Source organism: Dipodomys merriami, unplaced genomic scaffold, assembly GCF_024711535.1.
Source record: "Dipodomys merriami isolate MVZ:Mamm:240054 unplaced genomic scaffold, mDipMer1.0.p SCAF_261, whole genome shotgun sequence".
In the NCBI taxonomy this organism is placed as follows: domain Eukaryota; kingdom Metazoa; phylum Chordata; class Mammalia; order Rodentia; family Heteromyidae; genus Dipodomys; species Dipodomys merriami.
The window spans coordinates 877,715-897,222 of record NW_027204060.1 but is presented as its reverse complement, the minus strand read 5'-3'; the positions used below and the strand labels follow the sequence as shown (position 1 = coordinate 897,222).

At 46.4% G+C, this 19,508-nt stretch overlaps 2 protein-coding genes across 8 annotated transcripts in view; one reads left to right on the top strand and one right to left on the bottom strand.

Annotated features, from left to right (window-relative positions):
- The window catches only part of LOC138837090 (ATP-dependent DNA/RNA helicase DHX36), a 35,381-nt gene extending 27,484 nt beyond the window's left edge, over window positions 1-7,897 (top strand). The window contains exons 20-26 of one of the 2 annotated variants that reach the window (XR_011375173.1): window positions 2,105-2,188; window positions 3,562-3,661; window positions 3,746-3,836; window positions 6,148-6,268; window positions 6,893-7,045; window positions 7,297-7,555; window positions 7,727-7,897. Coding sequence is in view for 1 of the 2 variants with exons in the window: in XM_070035875.1 (XP_069891976.1) it covers window positions 2,105-2,188; window positions 3,562-3,661; window positions 3,746-3,836; window positions 6,148-6,268; window positions 6,893-7,045; window positions 7,297-7,482 (735 nt within the window). In the remaining variant the exon portion in view is untranslated. Of the gene's footprint in view, window positions 1-2,104; window positions 2,189-3,561; window positions 3,662-3,745; window positions 3,837-6,147; window positions 6,269-6,892; window positions 7,046-7,296 lie in introns of both variants that reach the window. The other variant, XM_070035875.1, reaches the window with a different exon arrangement.
- The window catches only part of LOC138837091 (rho guanine nucleotide exchange factor 26-like), a 79,115-nt gene continuing 61,938 nt past the window's right edge, over window positions 2,332-19,508 (bottom strand). For 3 of the 6 annotated variants that reach the window (XM_070035879.1, XM_070035876.1, XM_070035877.1), the window contains exons 12-14: window positions 13,793-13,878; window positions 13,422-13,526; window positions 12,356-13,271 (exon numbers count right to left, since the gene is read on the bottom strand). In XM_070035879.1, coding sequence (XP_069891980.1) covers window positions 13,129-13,271; window positions 13,422-13,526; window positions 13,793-13,878 — 334 coding nt within the window. In that variant the 3' untranslated portion in view covers window positions 12,356-13,128. Of the gene's footprint in view, window positions 2,737-7,991; window positions 9,078-12,355; window positions 13,272-13,421; window positions 13,527-13,792; window positions 13,879-16,212; window positions 17,573-19,508 lie in introns of those variants that run through there. The other 3 variants (XR_011375175.1, XR_011375174.1, XM_070035880.1) reach the window with 3 other exon arrangements.

The window sequence follows — 19,508 nt, the reverse complement described above, 5'->3', positions numbered from 1 at the left end:
CATGTTCGTCTGTATGTCTCCTCATGGTAGGCACAGCCTCCATGTATACAGGTGGAAGCTTGACTTGTCCACTTGTATTTGATCCAGGGCCCCCACTCCATCCATTGTCTGTACAGCAGTTTCATTCTTCCTCTAACGAATGTTTCATGGTGTGATGATATACCATGTCTTTACTCATATATTGGTTACTGGTCACCTTGGCTGATGCCAGCATTTATTGTTGTGTTCAGTTCTGTGAAAGATGTAGTATGCAGGTGTTTTTCTGGTATATTTGCTCATCGTTAGTTTTAAGGTTATAAGGAAGGTTATAAAGAAGATATGTCTTTAGTCTTTTCAGAGACCTCCTTGCTGACTTCCATAAGTAGTCTATATTTCTCATTGAGAACACATGAAGTATCTTCCCTCTCCCCCCCAAAAAAATCTGGTTATTGTCCTGACTTTTCCTATCCTGCTTGTTGTGTATATACCAAAAAGCTATTGAGGTTTTTAAATATGTTAATTTTGTATCCTGCTGCATCACTAAAAATATTAATCAGGTCTAGGGTTTATTTATTTTGGGGTGGGGGCTTAATCTCTAGGTTCTTTTAAGTGTAGAATTATATCATTTGTAAATAGAGATGATTTGACTTCTTCCTTTTCTTTTCCTTCCTTATTGATCTTGCTAGGAATTCCAGTGCTGTATTGAAAAGGAGTGGAGACTCTTGTCTCAGTCCTGGCTTGAGCATATTTCAATTCTGTTTAGCTTAGTGTTAGCTATAAGTTTGTTGTGTGTGTATAAAATTTATTATATTGCAGGCTATCCCCCATCCTAGTTTCTTCAGAGCTTTTATTATGAAATGATACTGAATTTTGTCCAAGCTTTTCCTACATCACTTGGTGTGGTTATGTGATTTTTGTCCTTGATTCCATTTATATGCTGGCCTTATTGATTTGTGATGATGAATCATCCTGGCACCCTTGAATGAGATCAAATTTATTGTGATGTGTCATCTTAAATATATTTTGAATTCAGTTTGCAAGTAAATACTTGCAAATAAATACTTGAGAACTTTTAGTCTAGGATTTTTATTTTTGTGTATGTACTCATCTGGTTAAATATTGGGGTAGTACTGAATCATAATTTCACATTTCTTATTTTCAGAACCCTAGAGATTTGTATAAAACACTTAAGGCTCAAGATGGCAGCTATCTTATCACCTTGTAAGATGTGGAGACCAGCAGAATGTCCCTTAGGATTATAGGCATGAGCTGCGGTGCTCAGCATGATGCCACGTTTTAACATTACTAAAAATGGTTTATATCCAGTCAGGTACCAGTGGCTCATGCCTGTAGCTACTCAGGAGACAGAGCTGAGGATCACAGTTGGAAGCTAGCCCAGGCAGGAGGGCCAGGAGATTCTTTTGTCCACTTAATCACCAAAAAGTTGGGAGAGGACCTGTGGCTCAAGCAGTAGAGTGCTAGCCTTGAGTGAAGCAGCTAAGGGACAGCACCCAGGCCCTGAAATGCAAGCCTTAAGCCTCAGTGTTGGCACATGGACACACAGCACGCACACACACATCCATGTACATAATTCAGATCAGGAAGATATTTTCTGTTTTGAAGTGTAAGTAATTATTTCCATAAAACTGAACTGTAATTTGCAATTTATAGAGGCAGTGTCTTTAACTGTTCCTCTGTGTTTTGTACTTCATGTTGCTCAAAAGATTTTTTTTCCTTGGAATTTATTCAGTTTGTCTATTTTACCCTTTTTGATGCTTTCTGAGAAGAATAGTTATGAAACTGAAGATAACCCCATTGAAATTTAGCAATGTGCTTTGCTTTTTTGACCAATACATATGCAATATGATGTTACTCTGAATAAAATACTGTAGGCATATAATTTGTGCTCACCTATATAGAAATCTTGGGCATCATTCCTCTGTCCCTTTTTGCATTATTTTTATATAGGGTCTTGAGCCCTTTTGCCTAGGCCAGCCTTGGACTATAATCCTACATGCTGCCTCCTATGAAACTGGGTTACAGGCAGACACCATCATACTAGATGCACAGATGGAAAGTGGTACGCAGTCTCAATGGTATAAACAGATTTTCCTTTTTCCCATAGGGCTGGGAAGAAGCTAGGCGGCGTGGGTTCAGATACGAAAAGGATTACTGCTGGGAATATTTCCTCTCTTCAAACACACTGCAGGTACTGTAAAAATATTGAGTAATTTGTATATTGCTAGGTTAGTACAGATATAAATCTTTTCTACATCTGTATATGTCATGTAAAGTGAAAAATACACAAAGTAGATATTATATGAAAAACACAACATCTAATAAATCTCAATGAAAGTACCTGCTCATTAGCAGACTGAAAAGTAAGGTTGCAGCTCTGAAAGATAACTGCAGCCAGAGGAAATGGAAGGGACACAGTTTCTCAGTAGAGGATGCCTTAGCTGCCCAGCAGGAGTGTTCCTTCAGGAACTAGTGGGAAGACAGGACTGCCGAACTCATATTAGCGGGACAACCAGGAGAAAGTGGTGGACATGTGGCAGTAAGTAGAAATGAGAGGAATCACGGAAATTAGGGCTGATCCATCATGGGGATGGTTGGCATCCCTGTGTGGTTTTGAGTAGTGATCCAGAGAGAGACAGAAACCATTCCAGTGATTGATCCAGAGACAGACAGTCCCTTCCAGTGATTGATTCACAGATAGAGACCATTCCAGTGATCCAGAGACAAGATGTCATTTCCCTGAAATGGAAAGGATAAAATGAACCAAAAGTATGAAAATGGCTGAACACAAGTGTCACTTGAGATGATCAATTTAGACAATTTAAGTGTAAAGAAATAGGACAAGTATTAAGAAAACACTTATGAAGCAGAGTTCTGAGTTGAAAAACTCACTGGCAGTGAAAATGCTGCCTATTAGAATATGAGAGGAATCAAAGAGAAAAAAATCTTAGATAGTGCATGATGAATCAATCAACTGATAGTATGCATGGGAATATTTAAATACTGTGCTAATTCAAAATGTGGAATTCACACATGCAGAATAGCATTGAAAATGATAGTAGTCCTAAAAGCAAGCAAAAGACCTCTTGTGGTTATAAAATGGAGATTATGTGGTCATTCACACTCATTTCTGCAACTAGAAATGAATTGACGTGGAGGTACTTTTTTGTATGGATCTCCTTGATAGGATACATTTTTTCTGAACTCATCTTTGTTTTATGTATGTATAAACAGTCTTGTTTAGTTGATGTTATTTCTCAAGATTTGAGGTGAGAGAAGGCTCAAAGGGCTTGTTCAGCAATTTTGAAAATTCTGTTTGTCAGTCTTAAGTATTGTTGCTTCTGACAAGGGGTTAACTTTTTCTGTGAAAGACCATTGATCTCTGGGATAGTGCAGAAGCCGCCATTGATGAATGGGTATAGTTGACAGAACAGTTTTCCAGTTTGCCAAACTTTTCCTTCCAGCATCTTGTGTTTCACAGTTCCCCTAAAGCAGCAAGGTGTGCCAGGTCGCCCTGTCCCCGGGCTTGCCTGTGCGACGCCTTCTCTTCTGCTTGCTCTGTAGATGCTGCATGACATGAAAGGGCAGTTTGCTGAGCACCTGCTTGGAGCTGGGTTTGTAAGCAGCAGGAGCCCCAAAGACCCCAAATCCAATATAAACTCAGGTAAAGCACACCATGGTTCAGAGATGGCCCTCACTGCCCACCCTCTCAGTTTTTTACTTTGTTTTCTCTGCCCACATCCAATAGATAATGAGAAGATAATCAAAGCTGTCATCTGTGCTGGCTTATATCCCAAAGTTGCTAAAATTCGACTAAATCTGGGTAAAAAAAGAAAAATGTAAGCATTGAAGATTATTAATGAATATTTGCATTTCTTTAACTTTGGAAATCCTCTAAGTGTACCAGGGTTCTTGCTGTAAATGTGTTTTTCCATTTAGAATAAGGCTGCCTTTTACCTCAGTGTAGCTGTGGAGTCTCCTCTGCGGTCACCTGTTTGTCCCAGAGTGTTAGTTTAAACATATGACCACCAGTGTTAAGTCAGCCGTTAGAAATCAGTAGAATTGGCTCAGGAGAAATTGATGTAGATTTTTTTTTCTTTCTGTCCTTGCAAAGTGGTTCTTTTGGCAACAGCTCCTTGAATAAATTACGGTAGTTTCATGGTTTTAAAAAGTAAAATATAACTAGTAAGTATGTATGCAAATGGTGTCTGATCATTGGAGACACAGTAGTGAGGTATATTTCTGCCTTGGAAATGAGCCCACACTGTTAAAGCTTATTCTGACAGAGAAGCTGTCAGAAGTAGCTACTCTTCAGAAAGCCATCATATGTTCATGTTATAGGAAAAGTGATTAAAATGGTCTCTGGTTCAGTTGCCTGATGTGTATACATTTGTGTGTAGGTGCGTGTGTGCGTGCATGTGTGTTGGTGGGTCCTAGAGCTTGCACTTGGGGCCTGAGTGCTGTTCCTGAGCTTTTGTGGTCAAGACTAGTGCTCTATTACATGAGCCATAGTTCCACTGCCAGAATTTTGGCTTTACTATCAGGCTAGCTTCGAACTGTGATCCTCAGATCTCAACCTCCTAATTAGCTAGGATTATAGGTGTGAGTCACTGGTGCCCTTCATTAGTGCACATTTTGACTTGAGAAGTTTATCCTAAGGAAGTATTTGCAAACAGTACAGCAGTCATTAGCTGCGGAATCGGTTGTGTAGTAACGTGAAGTATAGTTGGTAGATAGCCTGGGACTAAAAGCACAAGAAACACAGACCCATGGAAGACATCTTTTCCTGGGCACCGGTGTTCAGCTTGGGTTGCCTGGAGATGTTATGGTTGCTGTATGTCAGGATAGACATGTGTTCTCAGAAACCTGGAGTGTCCTGCTACGTGTCATGCAGTGTGCAGGACAGCTCCCCAGGAATGAGGCCCAGACCCGTGTCTGCACTGCTGAGTGGGCCTGTTCCAGGGTGAGAGGTCATGGCTACATGGATGAATTCATTACTGTGGCTGGATTTCCATATCCTAAATGGTACACGTGGTTCACGTGCTTTGCTCTTGTGTCAGTATTTTATCAGGTTCTGTCTTTACATCTAACTTCATACAGATACCTGTTTGAATGCACTGTTGTCTTCCTTTGTCACCCTGGGAGGATGTGTGAAAAACAGGGTGCTTGGTTTTGTCCTAAGTAGAGGGTCACTGAGCCTCGTCTTGCAGACCAAAGCTGTTTTCAGTGGGTTTGTATCACTTGGTCCTGTTGTTGTCTGCCTGTTTCCATCCTACACTCTCAGAAGTGTTTGAGATCACAGGGTCCAGAACCTAAAACCTTGACTGCCCAGGCCTCCACAGTCTGCCACCCACCCATGTGGGCTATAGGATGGCATGGGTTACACTGACCGTGATAAAAAGAGAACTTCTTGTTCTATTATGTGTAATCAGTCTTAACTGGTTTTGGTGTAAGAAGTACAACTGCTTGAAAAACTTGAAAAGCTAATGCCAGTGGTTCATGTCTGTAGTCCTAGCTACTTACTCAGGAGGCTTAAATCTTACCATCGTGGTTTGAAGCTAGCCAAGGCAGTAAAGTCTGGAAACTCTTACCTTGTATTAGCTACAGAAAAGCCTGAAGTAAAGTGTTAGCCTTGAGCAAAAAAAGCTGATGGATAGTGTCCAGACTGAGTTTAAGCCCCAGGAATAGGTGTACTTTCGCACACACACAACCAATTTGGAGGGTTTATGGATTATTAGCATATATGTGCTTTCCTAATAGAAGAAGTTAACACAACTGTATAAAAGATCAGGCTACCAAACATCTCCCTGTTGCATAGTATTGAAGATTTAAAATAGACTGAATCACTTTATTTTGGGCAGTCTTATTTTCCCTTCTGTAGTATAGTTTATGTTAATACTCTGGTATGTTGAGTAACTCCACCTGTAAGAGAATTTGCTATATTGTTATTCAGATGCACTGGCAGTCTTAATGCCATCCTGAGATTTCTACTCTGCTCACATACTAACTTTTAAATTGATACAGTGAGCATACCTGTGAGGCTTTTGTGCTTGTTTGAATTTTATTAAAACCTTCTTAATCTTTGAAGTAGTGGACAAGAGAACCCTTAGGAGACTTCATTTTAAAATCTTGTTTTAACTTGTTTTAAAGGGTGAAAGTTCATACCAAGTCTGATGGTCTGGTTGCGATTCACCCCAAATCAGTGAACGTGGAGCAGACCGACTTCCGCTACAACTGGCTCATGTACCACCTCAAGATGAGGACCAGCAGTGTGAGTGCCTGCCGAGTGCTGCCTGCCCCAAGGCCCCATGTCTCACTCCCCACGTCCCACAGCCCATTGCTCAGTCTGTGGCTTTGGACTTAGAAACTTTGCAGAACGGTGGGCAAGATTTTCCTGTTAGGAATTGCAGCCTTTTGAGCAGATAAGCTGTACTTCAACATTGGTCTTTTACAATTAGCCTTTGTGTTTTTACCAAGTTGGAGGGTCATGAGGTTTGAGTCATATTCTCTTAGTCTCTGAAGAAACCTCAAGGGTGTAGTTGGTTAGCACATTTGTGTTTATGCATTCAAGAAAGTATTTAGTGGGTTCTGTTTGTTTTCTTTGGTAGCTAATTCATGTTTGTAAATTCTGAAAACATGGATAAAAACAGTTTCAGCTATATTAGTGTTTTTGATACTCAAGAAGTACTTTGTTCAAAGAATAGTGCTACACTTTAAATTAAAAACATGAAACCTTTTATGACTTAGCAGAGAATGGTCACATAAAGTATTTCTTGTAAATCAGCCGGTGTAATTTGGCTCACATGCACACACGTCTCAGGAGGAAAGCACTGTGTGTGCTTCCTGTGGTGGGTGCGTAGCCTGCAGTGACCGGGCATCCCCTTTCCCCCCACAGATCTATTTGTATGACTGCACCGAGGTCTCCCCGTACTGCCTCTTGTTCTTCGGTGGCGATATCTCCATCCAGAAGGACAATGACCAGGAAACCATCGCTGTGGACGAATGGATTGTGTTCCAGTCCCCAGCCAGAATTGCCAACCTCGTGAAGGTGAGTCAGGAAGTGTTTCGTGTTCTATTTTGACAGCTGGTTATGTTGGAAAGCTAACGCGATTTTCCAGATTGTTTTTGTGGTGGTGGTAATACACTTTTCAATGGCTCGGTCTGATGAAAGCTTGCTTTCAACTTCCCTTGAGTGGTTTGCTCACCAAATGTGCATGTTGTTATAATAGCTTGTGGCACTCCTCGTACCAGTCAATAATGCATCTGTCCTTGCTGAACGTGTCACTTTTCCAACCTTAGGAGTTAAGGAAGGAACTGGACTTGCTGCTGCAGGAGAAGATCGAGAACCCTCACCCTGTGGACTGGAAGGACAAGGCATCCAGAGACTGTGCCGTGCTCTCTGCTATTCTGGACTTAATCAAAACCCAGGAGAAGGCGGTTCCCCGGAGCCTGCCTCCCCGCCACCAGGACGGATGGAGCAGCTGACAGCTTCGCAGCGCATGGTCTCTTCCTCACACTTTAACTCAGCCCAGAGCCCTGGAGCCTGCGCGTGGCCCTGGTAGGTCAGAACCTCGAGTAGGTAGTAAAGACGTAGTGTGCACGTGTCCTCCCCTCGCCCTCGTGAGTGCACAAACACAGTCTGTCATACTCCTGGCTGGGCTTGTCCATGGGGAGGTGGGGGGGCATCTCTGTGAGTGTTGTGCCCGAGAGGGTGTGTATTCTCTTACAGGAAATGAATCTTCCACCCATAATGATTAAGTGTAGAACTAGGAAAAGCAACGTGGTTAGCACAAAGCAGCATCAAGAATGTGAACACAACCACATTTTTAAGAATAAACTTCTTCTAGAAGTACATTTCTTGTAATTAAAGCCCAGTATTTAATAAAATATGTAAAGCTCAGCTAACTTCTTGGCTTAGTATCCACATGTCCACCTCTCCCTGGTTTCATGTTTTTACTTTTAAAGTATTGTTTCCATTTCTTCTGCAGCAGCATGAGCACCTGAGTCGAGTTAGCACCTGATGACCTGAAGTTCGGTCCCATTCTGATTGTTCCTAAATGTCTTGGGTGTGTTGCTCGTTTTGTGATTTACTTTTCCTTGTCTCTATCCCAGTGGGGACTGTGGGGCTGAAGTGTCAGTAGATGCAGAGCGCACAGGCTGCAGCTTGCTGCCACGTCGTGTCCTCAGTCTCACCAGTCGTCCCTGACAGCATTTTGCTGCATAATAGTCTGTGACATAGGACTTCAGTGCCTCATAGCCTCCGACTCCTCCGTGAGCAGATGTCCTCTGTCCAGTCCCATCCATCGTTGAGGTACTCTTGGTTGCCAGCACCACTTTGTCACTTTTTGTTGCTGTAGCGTCCCAGCCTCTGTCATGTCCTCAGCAGCTGGACCTGCTTCCTAAGAGCAAACCCTTGCATAGGCCGGGGTGCCTGCCCTTGCCTGTGTGATTTACAGGTGGGCTGCAAGGGGCGGGGAAGGTTCTCTCCTGAGTAGACTTCATAGACGGGACTTCACTGCAACGTCCTTCACCAGTACCAGAGTTGGGCTGGTGCTCCTGATCGTGTGGAGATGTACAGAGTGCCCAGGTCTAGTCCTGCCATCCATGTGAGCCTACTGTCATGGTTTAAGCCACCTTAAGTAGGCTTATTTTTACATTGGCAAAAAGCATATTCACTGAAACACACACTCTCCATCATTGAGTGACTCTGAGGCCTCTTTCTGATAATTACTTTATGACAGAACAGCTGGAGCCCTTCTGTGGGTTAAAAGTGATAGAACTGGACACTACTGCAAAAGGAAACACCCATCTGTCTCCTAAAAATGGAGATTTATTGTGCTTTCCAGTAAACGAAAGGGAGCCAAAGGAATGGGATACACGGGTGACAGTGCTGGTTCAGTAGCTCCTGTTTCTGGGGAGGTGTGTTCTGGCCGGCCCACCTGCCTTGCAGTGCTCGCAGCATGTTACGCCTCGTCACAGTGCTGAGGACGTACAGGCCATCTTTAGCAGTTCTCAAAGGTGCCTTTTGTATTTTTCTTGAATTCATTGTTTAATTTTCAGTTCACATCTACCAAACACTCCTGGAAAAACAGATTTAAAGACAAATTTGTAAAAGATGCATGATCCCATGTGGTCATTGTTTGCTTATTTCTCCAGGTGAGTGGAGAAATGCTCCTGCTTTGTTGAATGGCAGTGAAAACATTCTGTCACCTGCTTGCAGCTGATGAGGATGGAAATCTTAGTTGAAGGTGCTGTTTGTTGTTTCTTTAGTTTACAGAACTGGGCATTGCCGAATGACATGCATTCCAAACTAAAAACCCACTGACTCTTCAGTAATTTTAAGAAATAAGACCTTAAGTTAGAAGGGAAATCTAGGCTGGGCACTAGTGGCTCACACCTCCAATCCTATTTTGAGGCATTGGTAGGATCAGGCTTTGCTGGCCAGTACATGGTGGTGTGGTGCCCTCCTGCCTGTCCCCAGCTGTGGGGAGGGGAGATCTGGAGCCTAGTGCTTCCTAGCTAGGTTGGACAGAAAGATCACTGACTCCACATAGACAGGCTGAGTGTGTTAGGGCATGCCTAACTGGTAGCTGGCCAGATGTATCAGGAAGTGTGGCTAGGAAGATGGTGCTCCACACCTACCAGAGTCCCCAGTGCAAAGGGGACTGGAGACGTGGCTCAAGTGGTACAGTGTCTGTTGAGCCCTGAGTTCACACCCCAGTATAACTATTTTTTTAAGGAAATCTACTTGTCTTAAAATGATTCTTGTCAATATAGAGAGTAAATGGGAAGAAATAAATTTAAGGGGGAATTAGAAGGAATAGAGGAACCAAGTAGGCAATGTAGAGTGCATATATAGCAAATACAGTAGAAAGCTGAAGCTGAATTTATCCTACTTAATCATGAGTCTTGGTTTTTGCTGCATTTTTAAAACAAAGTATGCTAAAAGTACTTGTGGAAAACTTTTAGAGAGAATGTATTCTCATTTCCCTAATCAGAATAGTGGCAAATTTCCTTCCATACTTACCTTTGAGCTTGTATTTTTACACAATTGTTATCATTTGTATATTCGTGATTTATGATAATGCTAAAATTATTTTTTATTCTGGACTTACAACATATGGAAAAATACTTGGCAGTTCAGCCTATAAACATGCTACATTTTTGATGTATTTCCATGTTTTTTTGAAAGCTTTTGTTTGTATCTAATGAAGTGATTTTAAGTGTGTCACCTGTGTAGAATCTTGAGCTTTGTTTGTAGAGCATCTCCTGCGGGCAGCTCCTGCTCTCCTTTAGTGCTTTGCTATTTTTCTGGCCCATAGTTTTGCCATATACAATAAATGGAATTGTAGGCAGTCGTCTGTATCCAGTTGCTTTTACTGAAAGCTTTTGACATGAGTTGTGTTACGTGTCTCTTCTGTTTACTATTGTGTAGTGCGGTTTTACTCGTTTATTCTTCCATCAGCTGATAGCTATTGACTTACTAAGTTTTTTTGCGCTGATGAATAAAACTGATGCAAGTGTGTCTGTAGTCTTTGTGTGGCTATGTATTTTCACTTCTCTTAGGAAGTCCCTGAGATTGTGTGATCTGTTTCCAGAGTCTTCAGAAGTGACTAGAGGTGGTGCCCAAGTGTTTGATGCTCTTGGCAGAACTGTATTGTCAGTTTTATTCTGTTCGTGGCTGTGGACTGAGGTATGATTTTGCCTTTAGTTGGTAGTTATTTATGTAGTTGTGATGAACCATCTTGATTTTCATGTGCTTAATGCTGTTGCTTTCTGCCATCTGTATGTTAAATGGAATCTGAAGAGGGAGAATTACCCATTTTATGTTTGCAAAGTTGTTACTTACGTGCATTCCTTGAAGTTCATTGCAAATCTGAGCCACTGAAATCTTGAGCATGAGCTTGCTCCTGGCCTCAACACAAGTTCATTCTGGGGTGAAGAGCTAGGCAGAGAAACCCACTTCCAGATGGGGGAGATCCTCGCTCTTCCCACCAGTGCCAGTGAGTCCTGAGCAGCTTCACACTCAAGGCCGGCAGTCCAGGCCACCTTGTGAGACAGAACTCACCAGAAAGTGTGTTCTGTTGCCCTTCTTCTTTGGTCCCATTGGGGCTAGAGAACATTTTGGTGCATTCCTGTTCCTTTGCATTTCTCCATTTAGGATCTAGAAAACATCTCTTGCAATGAAGACTGACCTGTTGTTGGGTGGAGTGGCTGTTATACAGCTCTTGGGCTCCTTTTTGCATTGTTTTTCAGAGAGGTCTCATGATAACTTCCCCTGTAGCTGGGATTGCCACCCTTGTCCACCACACCCAGCCTTGTAAATTCACTGTAGATCTCACCGGTTGTGGCCCCATTATGCTGCCAGCAAAGAACTTATTACTATTGTTAGTCCTTTAAGAATTGTTTACACTTGGTGCGGTTCAGGAGAGTTAAATGTAAATACCTTATGTGCTTGAAAAGACTATGTTCCATTTTCACTAGGACTGGATTCAGGACCTTAGACTCATACCCAGCTGCCTTGTTCACTACTGCCATGCTAATTACTTGATCTCCACTTCTGGCTTTTTTTTTTTTTTTTTTTGATAGCTAAAGCTGTAGATTGGTTCGGGCTGGCTCAGAACAGTGTTTCTTAGATTTCAGCCTCCTGAATAGCTAGGATTATAGATATGAGCCACCAGTGTCCAATAACTCCAAGTAACTTTCTAATGTGAAGTTAAACCCAGTTCCATACTTTCCTTCTCTGTGTTTCTGCTGCTGTTCTTGTTACTCTTTGTAATTTTGTTGTTCTGTAAAATGTGTTATCTGTTGCTGTCACTCTGGTTTGGATTTCAGTCTGGCTTCTCTGTACTATCCCCTACCCCACTGTCATGTTAGTCCTCTAGAGGGGTTTGTTTCTACCAGGACTTCAGTGAACTAGAATCCTAGAAGGCAGGTTCACACTCCAGTCCCCAGGGTTCAACCCACAACTCCTCTGCCTGTGCTCTTCACTCGTCCAGTGCAGCAAGAGTTGTGCTTGGCTGCTTCCCTGAGGCCTGGGGAGATGAGGGCCCTTCTTCCTTCCTGCTCATTCTCCTGCAGCTTCCCCCTCCAGTTCCCCTCCTCCCAGGATCTCACTTTGATTGATGTCTGCCGACAGACATCTACTGTCATCTACTGTGGCTTCAAAGAGTGTTAAGAAGCTGGGAAACAAATAGCCTCTTAGATTTCAGGTTTCCCTCATCTCCAGAGGTTTTCCAGTTTGCTCTTCCACCCCTTTAAATACAGCTGCAGAAAACCATAAAAGAAAAATAATTTAAAAATAGTAATGACACCAGCATGAAAATACATGTACAAAACCTTCATAAAACTCCCAGACTTTGTTGGAAGTGTACAAGTAGTCTCACTGTATTGGAACAGAAATGACATTTTTGTTTGCTGTGACTGAAGAAACTACAATTTAGAGAAGGTATTTCAACAACCAACTAGTTCTAAAAATACTGTTTTCAGGCACAACTTGGGGCTGTGAATGTGTTAAACACCTGCTACACATTACCTAACAGACTATTAATCTGCTAATGAGGCCCTATCGACACAGGCATTGCATATTTCAACACGTAGTCATCCTACGTATAAATTAACCCACTGACTCCATAAGGTTGCTTTTTAGGTTCAATCTGGTATTAGCAAAGTAATACCCCAATAATCCCGGGGCTGGGAAGGTGGCTCAATGGTAGTGTTCACCTTGCATGCGTGAGGCCCGCGGTTCGATTCCTCAGCACCACCTAAGCAGAAAACCCATGAGTGGTAGAGTGCTCACCTCGAGCCGAGGGACAGCGCTCAAATCCAGAGTTCAAGTCCCACGACCGACACAACAAAAATACGATCCCCTCTGAAGCAAGCGTCCGGCCTTGCTAGCCTTCCCTGCTGCCCGCCCTCGGCCAGAGGCCGACGGGGACTGGCGGGGTCCCTCCCGCGCGCTGGCTCTTCTCACAGGAGCCAGGCGCCTGGGGCGCGCCCCGGTCACCAGGTCCGGCCCCTGCTCGGACCAAAGTCCCGAGTCGCGGCTCCACGTCCGGGGAAGAGGTTTGAAGACACCGCGGCTCCCTCTGCCTCTTGAGTCCGAATCCGGAGGCGCCGGGCCGCTGCAGGCTACACGTGCGTCTCCAGCCCCAGCAGCCGTCCCATCCGCTCCACGTTCCGGTCGATGGTGGCCCGGCATGTGATCTCCCTGGCGCACTCCGCGGGGAACCAGCCCCGCTCCCCGTCGCGGAGCCGCTCGCCCTCGTACCAGCCTGTGCGGAGGAAGACAGCAAGGAAGATGGCTCCACATCGCCGCCACCACAGGCCCGCCACCACTCGCCCGGCTCGGGGCATGCTGGGAGGGAGCGGGGTCACCGCCGGGACGCAGGGGGCGGGGCGGGGTCACGGGCCAGCTGGCTCACCGTCGCCCACGTGCTGGTAAGTGAGCACCACGTCGGCCACCTGCAGGGAGAGCTCGTCGGGCTGCCTGGCGGTGAAGGAGCGCACGACCTCCACCTGCGTGAGCGCTGAGGGACGGACGGTTCTGATGGGGTGACCTCACGGGGTGACGGGGGGGGGGGGTTCTGACGGGGTGAGGAGGGGCAGGGGGCGTCCGGCCCCCCCCGCCTCGCCGAGAGCGTGCTGGAGCTGCGGGGGCTTCAGCTGGGCTCCGCTCACGGCCCGGCCCTGCGGTCACCGGACCAGACGAAGCCGCCCCGGGATCGGCTCGGCGCTCCCGCTGACTCCGCAGAGTCAGGGGCCGCCTGCAGGGCCCGAGGGAGCCGGGACTCACCAGTTCGGTCCAGGTGCCGCCTCCCGCCGCTGCCGCCACAGCCACCACCGCTGCCCAGCGCCGTCACCCAGCGCGCGCGCTCGCTCCTAGACAGGACACGGGGACTGAGGCCACGTCCGCTGGAGACCCGGGACGGAGACGCCGGGGCCTGCCCAGGGCTCCCTGCTCCACCCCTCCCCTCCCAACCACGGCCACGCCCACTGAGCTTCAGCAGCTCTGCGCCTCAGCCCCGCTGCCAGCCCAAGAACCACCAGCTAGTCAGGAGGCTGAGAGAGGAGGATCCGGGTTTGAAGCCGGCCTAAACAGGAAAATCCAATTAATTACCCAAAAGGCAGGAGGAAGGAGACGGGGTTCAGTGGTAGAGTGCTAGCCTTGAGAGAAAAGGCTCTAAGTTCAGGCTGACACACACACACACAAAACAAAGGGGGGGGGGTCTAGAAGTGTGGCTCAGAGGTACAACTGCCTCATGTGCACAAAAACCTGAGTTCAAACCCTTCATGCTGAAAATGAAAAAGCAGAAAGCGTGGGTGAGGATGGGAGGAAGGAGCTCATCTGAAAAATGGGGTGGGCCTGGAAAGCTGGGGTTACACAGATGGTGGACTGTCTTATTTATCAGGCAAAAGGATTCACCATAGCTTTGTAAGGACAAAAAATGGCTTAACTTCCTTTGCAACAGTCGTTCAGCAAACACTGAGCTGGAACGTCTCTGGGTGGGATGAGGGCTCTGTTATATTCAGGTACAGGTGGAAATCTCCAAATACAAATTCTAGCTACTCAGGAGGCTGAGATCTGAGGATTGTGCTTCAAAGCCAGCCTGTGCTTATCTTTAATTAACCACCAGAAAACCAGAAGTGGTGCTTTGGCTCAAAGGAACAGCGCCCTGGCTCTGAGTTCAAGCCCCACAACCAACAATAAAAATTATAAGCTAGTATTTCACTGTCAGAAGAGCTAGTCACCAGGGGAACCTGTGAGGCTTTTTGTGCATCAGTCAACAACGCTCAGCACCGGGTTCCCACAGTGGTGTCTTTACCAGCGGAGGGGGGCAGAGAGGAGGATGCCTTCAAGGAACACTCTGGAACCATCTGGAGCCCAATTCTGCCTGACATGGGCAAAGGTGAGGCCTGGTTTGCTTCTCCCAGTGGGCACTGCCTGGAGCTCACTGCTCTCAGACACATCGGCCCCTGACTGGGCTCCCGTCCACAGCACAGGAGAGTGCTTGTTGCCTGGCTAAAAGGGTGGCCTCTGGACATGCTTGGGTGGTGACCCCACCCCTCTCAGTAATGTGAGCCCTACCACCCCCCCACCCCCAGCCCTGCAAACAGGAGCAGGGAGTCCGGCTGGCTCTCCACAGCAGTGAAGGGGACACAGGCTCAAGAGACAATGTAAGGACAAGAAACACCAGGACACAGACACCATTATTAGCTATACTCTCAGACCCACCATGTGTTCACAGATGTCTGTTTGTAGCAAGGACAGTGTGAAGCAAGATGGATTTCCAGTGTCCTGTATACCCTGTCCAGACTCTTCCCCTGGCCCAGAGCACCAGGCTCAGGCAGCCGGCTGCTCCTCTGGGCATATGGTGAACACCTGTATTCCCAGCACTTGGGAAACTGAGCACTATGGGTTCTAGGACAGAATGGGCTACATACTTTACTAAATCTGTCTCAAAACAATAGACAATGGAGGCCCTGTGCTGCGGTTATTCCTCCTCTCAGCCCTCACTCGCATTGTGTCAGGTTAGTAAGATGAAAGCAAGCAGGATGGGATCACTCGATCCCAGCAGTCAAGACAACAGAGCTGACAGCAGGAAACAAACTGCAAACCCAAGGCATGAGTTCGAGCCATGACTAAGCAGTCTCCTTAAAATACCCGTGACCCAGGAGACTGACAGCTGACAGCACCCAGGCCTTCGCCCCAACAGGCTGGTGAGTCGCAGCTAGGGAAGAGACCTCCTTTATCCTTCTAACCTGGGGCATACAAATTACCTTGTGCTACCTTTAGAAACTTCTCTACCCCCCTGCCCTGGGGTAGGGAGGGCAGATGAAGGCAGACCCAGACAGCCTGAGCAGCAGGACGCAGTCCATGTGTCACGCCAGCCCCACTCACCTAACGTAAAACACCTGACCCACGTACAGCAGTGTTCCCTACGACTATGGTCCAGGGTCTGTGGCATGCCGCACAGCCTGCTCTGGAGACTCAGTCGGTGGGAGCTGCGTGGCCAGGTGCAGGCAGCCTTGGAAGGCCCTGCCACTGCCGTCCTGCTGGTCTGGGTCAGCATGATCCTCACCAGGACACAGAAGCTGCGAGAACAACTTCTGGTGACCAAAGCTGCAGCTGGCTGCACCCGTGCTGCGCCTGGTGCACTGTCACCTTCCCACCAAGAGCGGGGTGGGGGTGGGGGAGGGACAGGGAGGACTGGCCACCAGGCTGACAAGTCCACAAAAGCCCCTGCTGGAGAGAGGAGCACAGGCACAGGGGTGGGGTGGGGTGGGGAGAAGGGGGCAGATAAGGAGGGCAGGTGTGGGGTGGAGGGCAGGGGGAGAGGGAAAGCTGACAGGGCCCAAGGCTGGGACAGGAAGGAGCTGCAGACCCTTGTGACAACATAGCACCGTGGTTCGAGTGTGGAGCTGCATGCTTCTGAGGAGTGTCTGAAATACTTTTATCTAGTTTTATAGACAAGTTATGAAACTTTCATTTTCTTTTTTCCCCAGCTATGTTGTTAGCACACATGTCCAGGAACTCCTGAATTTCCAGACCTCCAAAAAGCAGGGCTTCCTATTCTAGCACGAGCGTCCTCGGGTTGCTAGTTCTGCCATTTTCATTTCATGGCCTGGAAGACAGGCTGGACATGGAGGAGCACGTGTGATGTGCCCGTGAACTCAGAGGAAACCATGCAGATCTTCCCATGAGGACTCCTTGGGCCTTCTCTGGGCACTAGGGTTTTGGCATTCCACCCCAGAAGGCATTTCACACCGCCCCCAACCCTCACCCTGCCATGCCAAGCAGGGGGAAAACCATGTCTTTAATAAGACTGGGTGCAGTGCAGTTTGGCTTGGACAAGAAAGAGGGTATACTCTCAGAGGTACCACCGAAATGTCAAGGATCCTTCTTGACAGTCTAGATTCAACAAAGAAGAAAACTATGACCTCACAAATACATGTTCACATAAACTGTCTTTGATGCATTGTGATGGAGTCTGGGACACTATTTACAACTTTCTTCCATCCCTGACTTCCTGTTCTTAATTGAATCATTAACAGAAGCAGGAAGAGCACAAAGATTCCATCTAAACAAAGCCCCTTTATCAGAGGCCTGGGACCTGGATAATGGCCTCATTCATGAAGCAGGCATGTGGTCTAGACTGTTCTATACTACAGCTACTACATGACAGCTACGCATCACCAGCAAAGGTGGCTTGTGTCCGTCCCTGCACGTGAGCCCATGACATCCAAATTGCACTGGAAACTGGGCTGGCTTGTCGGTGCCAGCTGCAGCTGTGGCACATCATTTTAATGAAGGAGGACAAAGGACGCCTGGGCTCCCACGTTCTTCCTGAAAAGCCCAGAGGGAAAGACAGGACCCAGCAAAGCCTTCTTCCTCATACACTCAGTATTTGCCTGGTATTTTCTAGCAGCACAGTGGGTAAGATCTGAAACAGGCCAGCAGACGGCAGTGTACATGGCTGCATGCTCACCCTCAGCACCACGTATAATGAGCTCCTCTGTAGCCAAGCAGCAAACAGGTGGAACCTGTGGAGATAGGCTCGGGCAGCAACTGGAGCTGAGGAAAAGCAATTTCCTGTAAGTGCCTCTGTCTACCTTGCTGTGGATGTAGAAAAGCTAGTTACACAAATTCAGGGTGAATCTCTGAATTAGTGTCTACCCTCAGACAGGGGTGGGTGTACTGGGGGCAGCGGGCAGGGAGTGACTAGGTCCAGCACCTGCACCTCTGAAAAGCAATGGAGTGGATGCAGATGTAGGAGACCACCGAGGAAAGAGCACAGGAGAGACGCTAGGAGACAATGGCACCACAGGGCCTGTCTACCGGCCAGAGCTTCCCACTCTTAGAGACTAGACTGTCAGTCAGCAGGATGGCTCCTGTCAGCAGACAATGCCTGGTTCTAGATCCAACTTTGACAGCAACTCACTTCCTGGGTGACTTTAGACAAATCATACCTTCCTGACATTCATTTTAGATACTATGTAAATGTATATTGTACATTTCACTTAGTGTTGTGTCACCCTGTCTCGTATTTCATTTCGTAGAACTATATATATTCATAAACTCAGGGTTCACACAGATACTACTGTCTGAACAGGATACCTCAGAAAGTCAGAGTGGCTTTCCTGGTGGGATCCTGGGGAAACCAAGTGACATAGCTGCCTAGCCTGTGTGCTTCCTTCTCTCCAGGCCTCCCTAGGACCCTTGTTTGTGTTCTGTGGCTGGATCTGTGCCTGGCAAGTCCGGGCACCCACTCAGTGTCTGTTGTCCTGCCTTCTCCGAGTCTTCCTGCGGTCTTCATGTCATCAATGCCATTGGTCCTTCTTCCACAACTCACTTCCTTCTGCTGTCCTGTGCCAAACAGCTCCCCATGCTGCTGACCTCACTTCCTGCCAATCCACGTGGGCTACCCCTGCTGCTGACCTCACTTCCTGCCAATCCACGTGGGCTACCCCTGCTGCTGATCTCACTTCCTGTCAATCTACGTGTCCTCCACAGCCACGGTTTCTCAAGGGAAACAGACATTTATGTGTGAACACTGTTCTTTTTATGTCTAAGAATCAGTATTTAAAGGATTAGTCTTCAGTTCTGCAATAACTGAATGTCTCAACTAGACTCTGAATGGATTGTACTGATCAAGACAGAAAATGGAGAAAACCTACAAATGCATAGCAACCCCTATGCATTTTACAAATCTTAAAATAGCAAAAAATGTGTTTTGCATGGACTAAAGGCAACCTACACAACCAAGAATGATACATGCTTGCAATAAATATACTTAACTTGACTTAAACATTACACAATATATGTACTCTGATCACTATAGATACCTGATTAATATGTCCAGCTCTGTATTTTCATGTGTCAGTTTAGTGGTTTTACACACACACACACACACACACACACAGAGGCAGTCCAGTGCTGACAGGCAGATGTTTCATCACATTGCATAATAATTTCCTAGTCTTTTAAACAACCTTTTCTGTTGTTGTTGTTGTTGGTTATGGGGCTTGAACTCGGGGCCTGAGTGCTGTCCCTCAGCTCTTCAGCTCAGGGCAATCACTCTACCAATTGAGCCACAGCGCCATTTCTGGTATTCTGGTGGTTTATTGGAGATAAGAGTCTCATGGATTTTCCTGCCGGGGCTGGCTCTGAACTGCAATCCTCAGATCTCAGCCTCCTGAGTAGCTAGGCATGAGCCACCCACACCTGGCTTAAACACCATTTTTTTCAAGGAGATTAAGTACTGGTGTAATATATTGTTTTGAATGACAGTGGTATTTGGTGTCTTGAAATGTTTGTCAATTTATTTCCCAGAAAAGGGGAGAAGGAAGTAGAATAACAGAGTCCTGCTCCCCTTTCTGGAATGTTCTCTTGCTATTAAAGAATCATGAATATGAGTCATTTGCAAGTGACCCAACTCGTCTGAGAACCATAGACCATTGGTCCACAGCAAGGACATAGCAGGCCTGTGAGCCGGTGCTGCACATCCCAG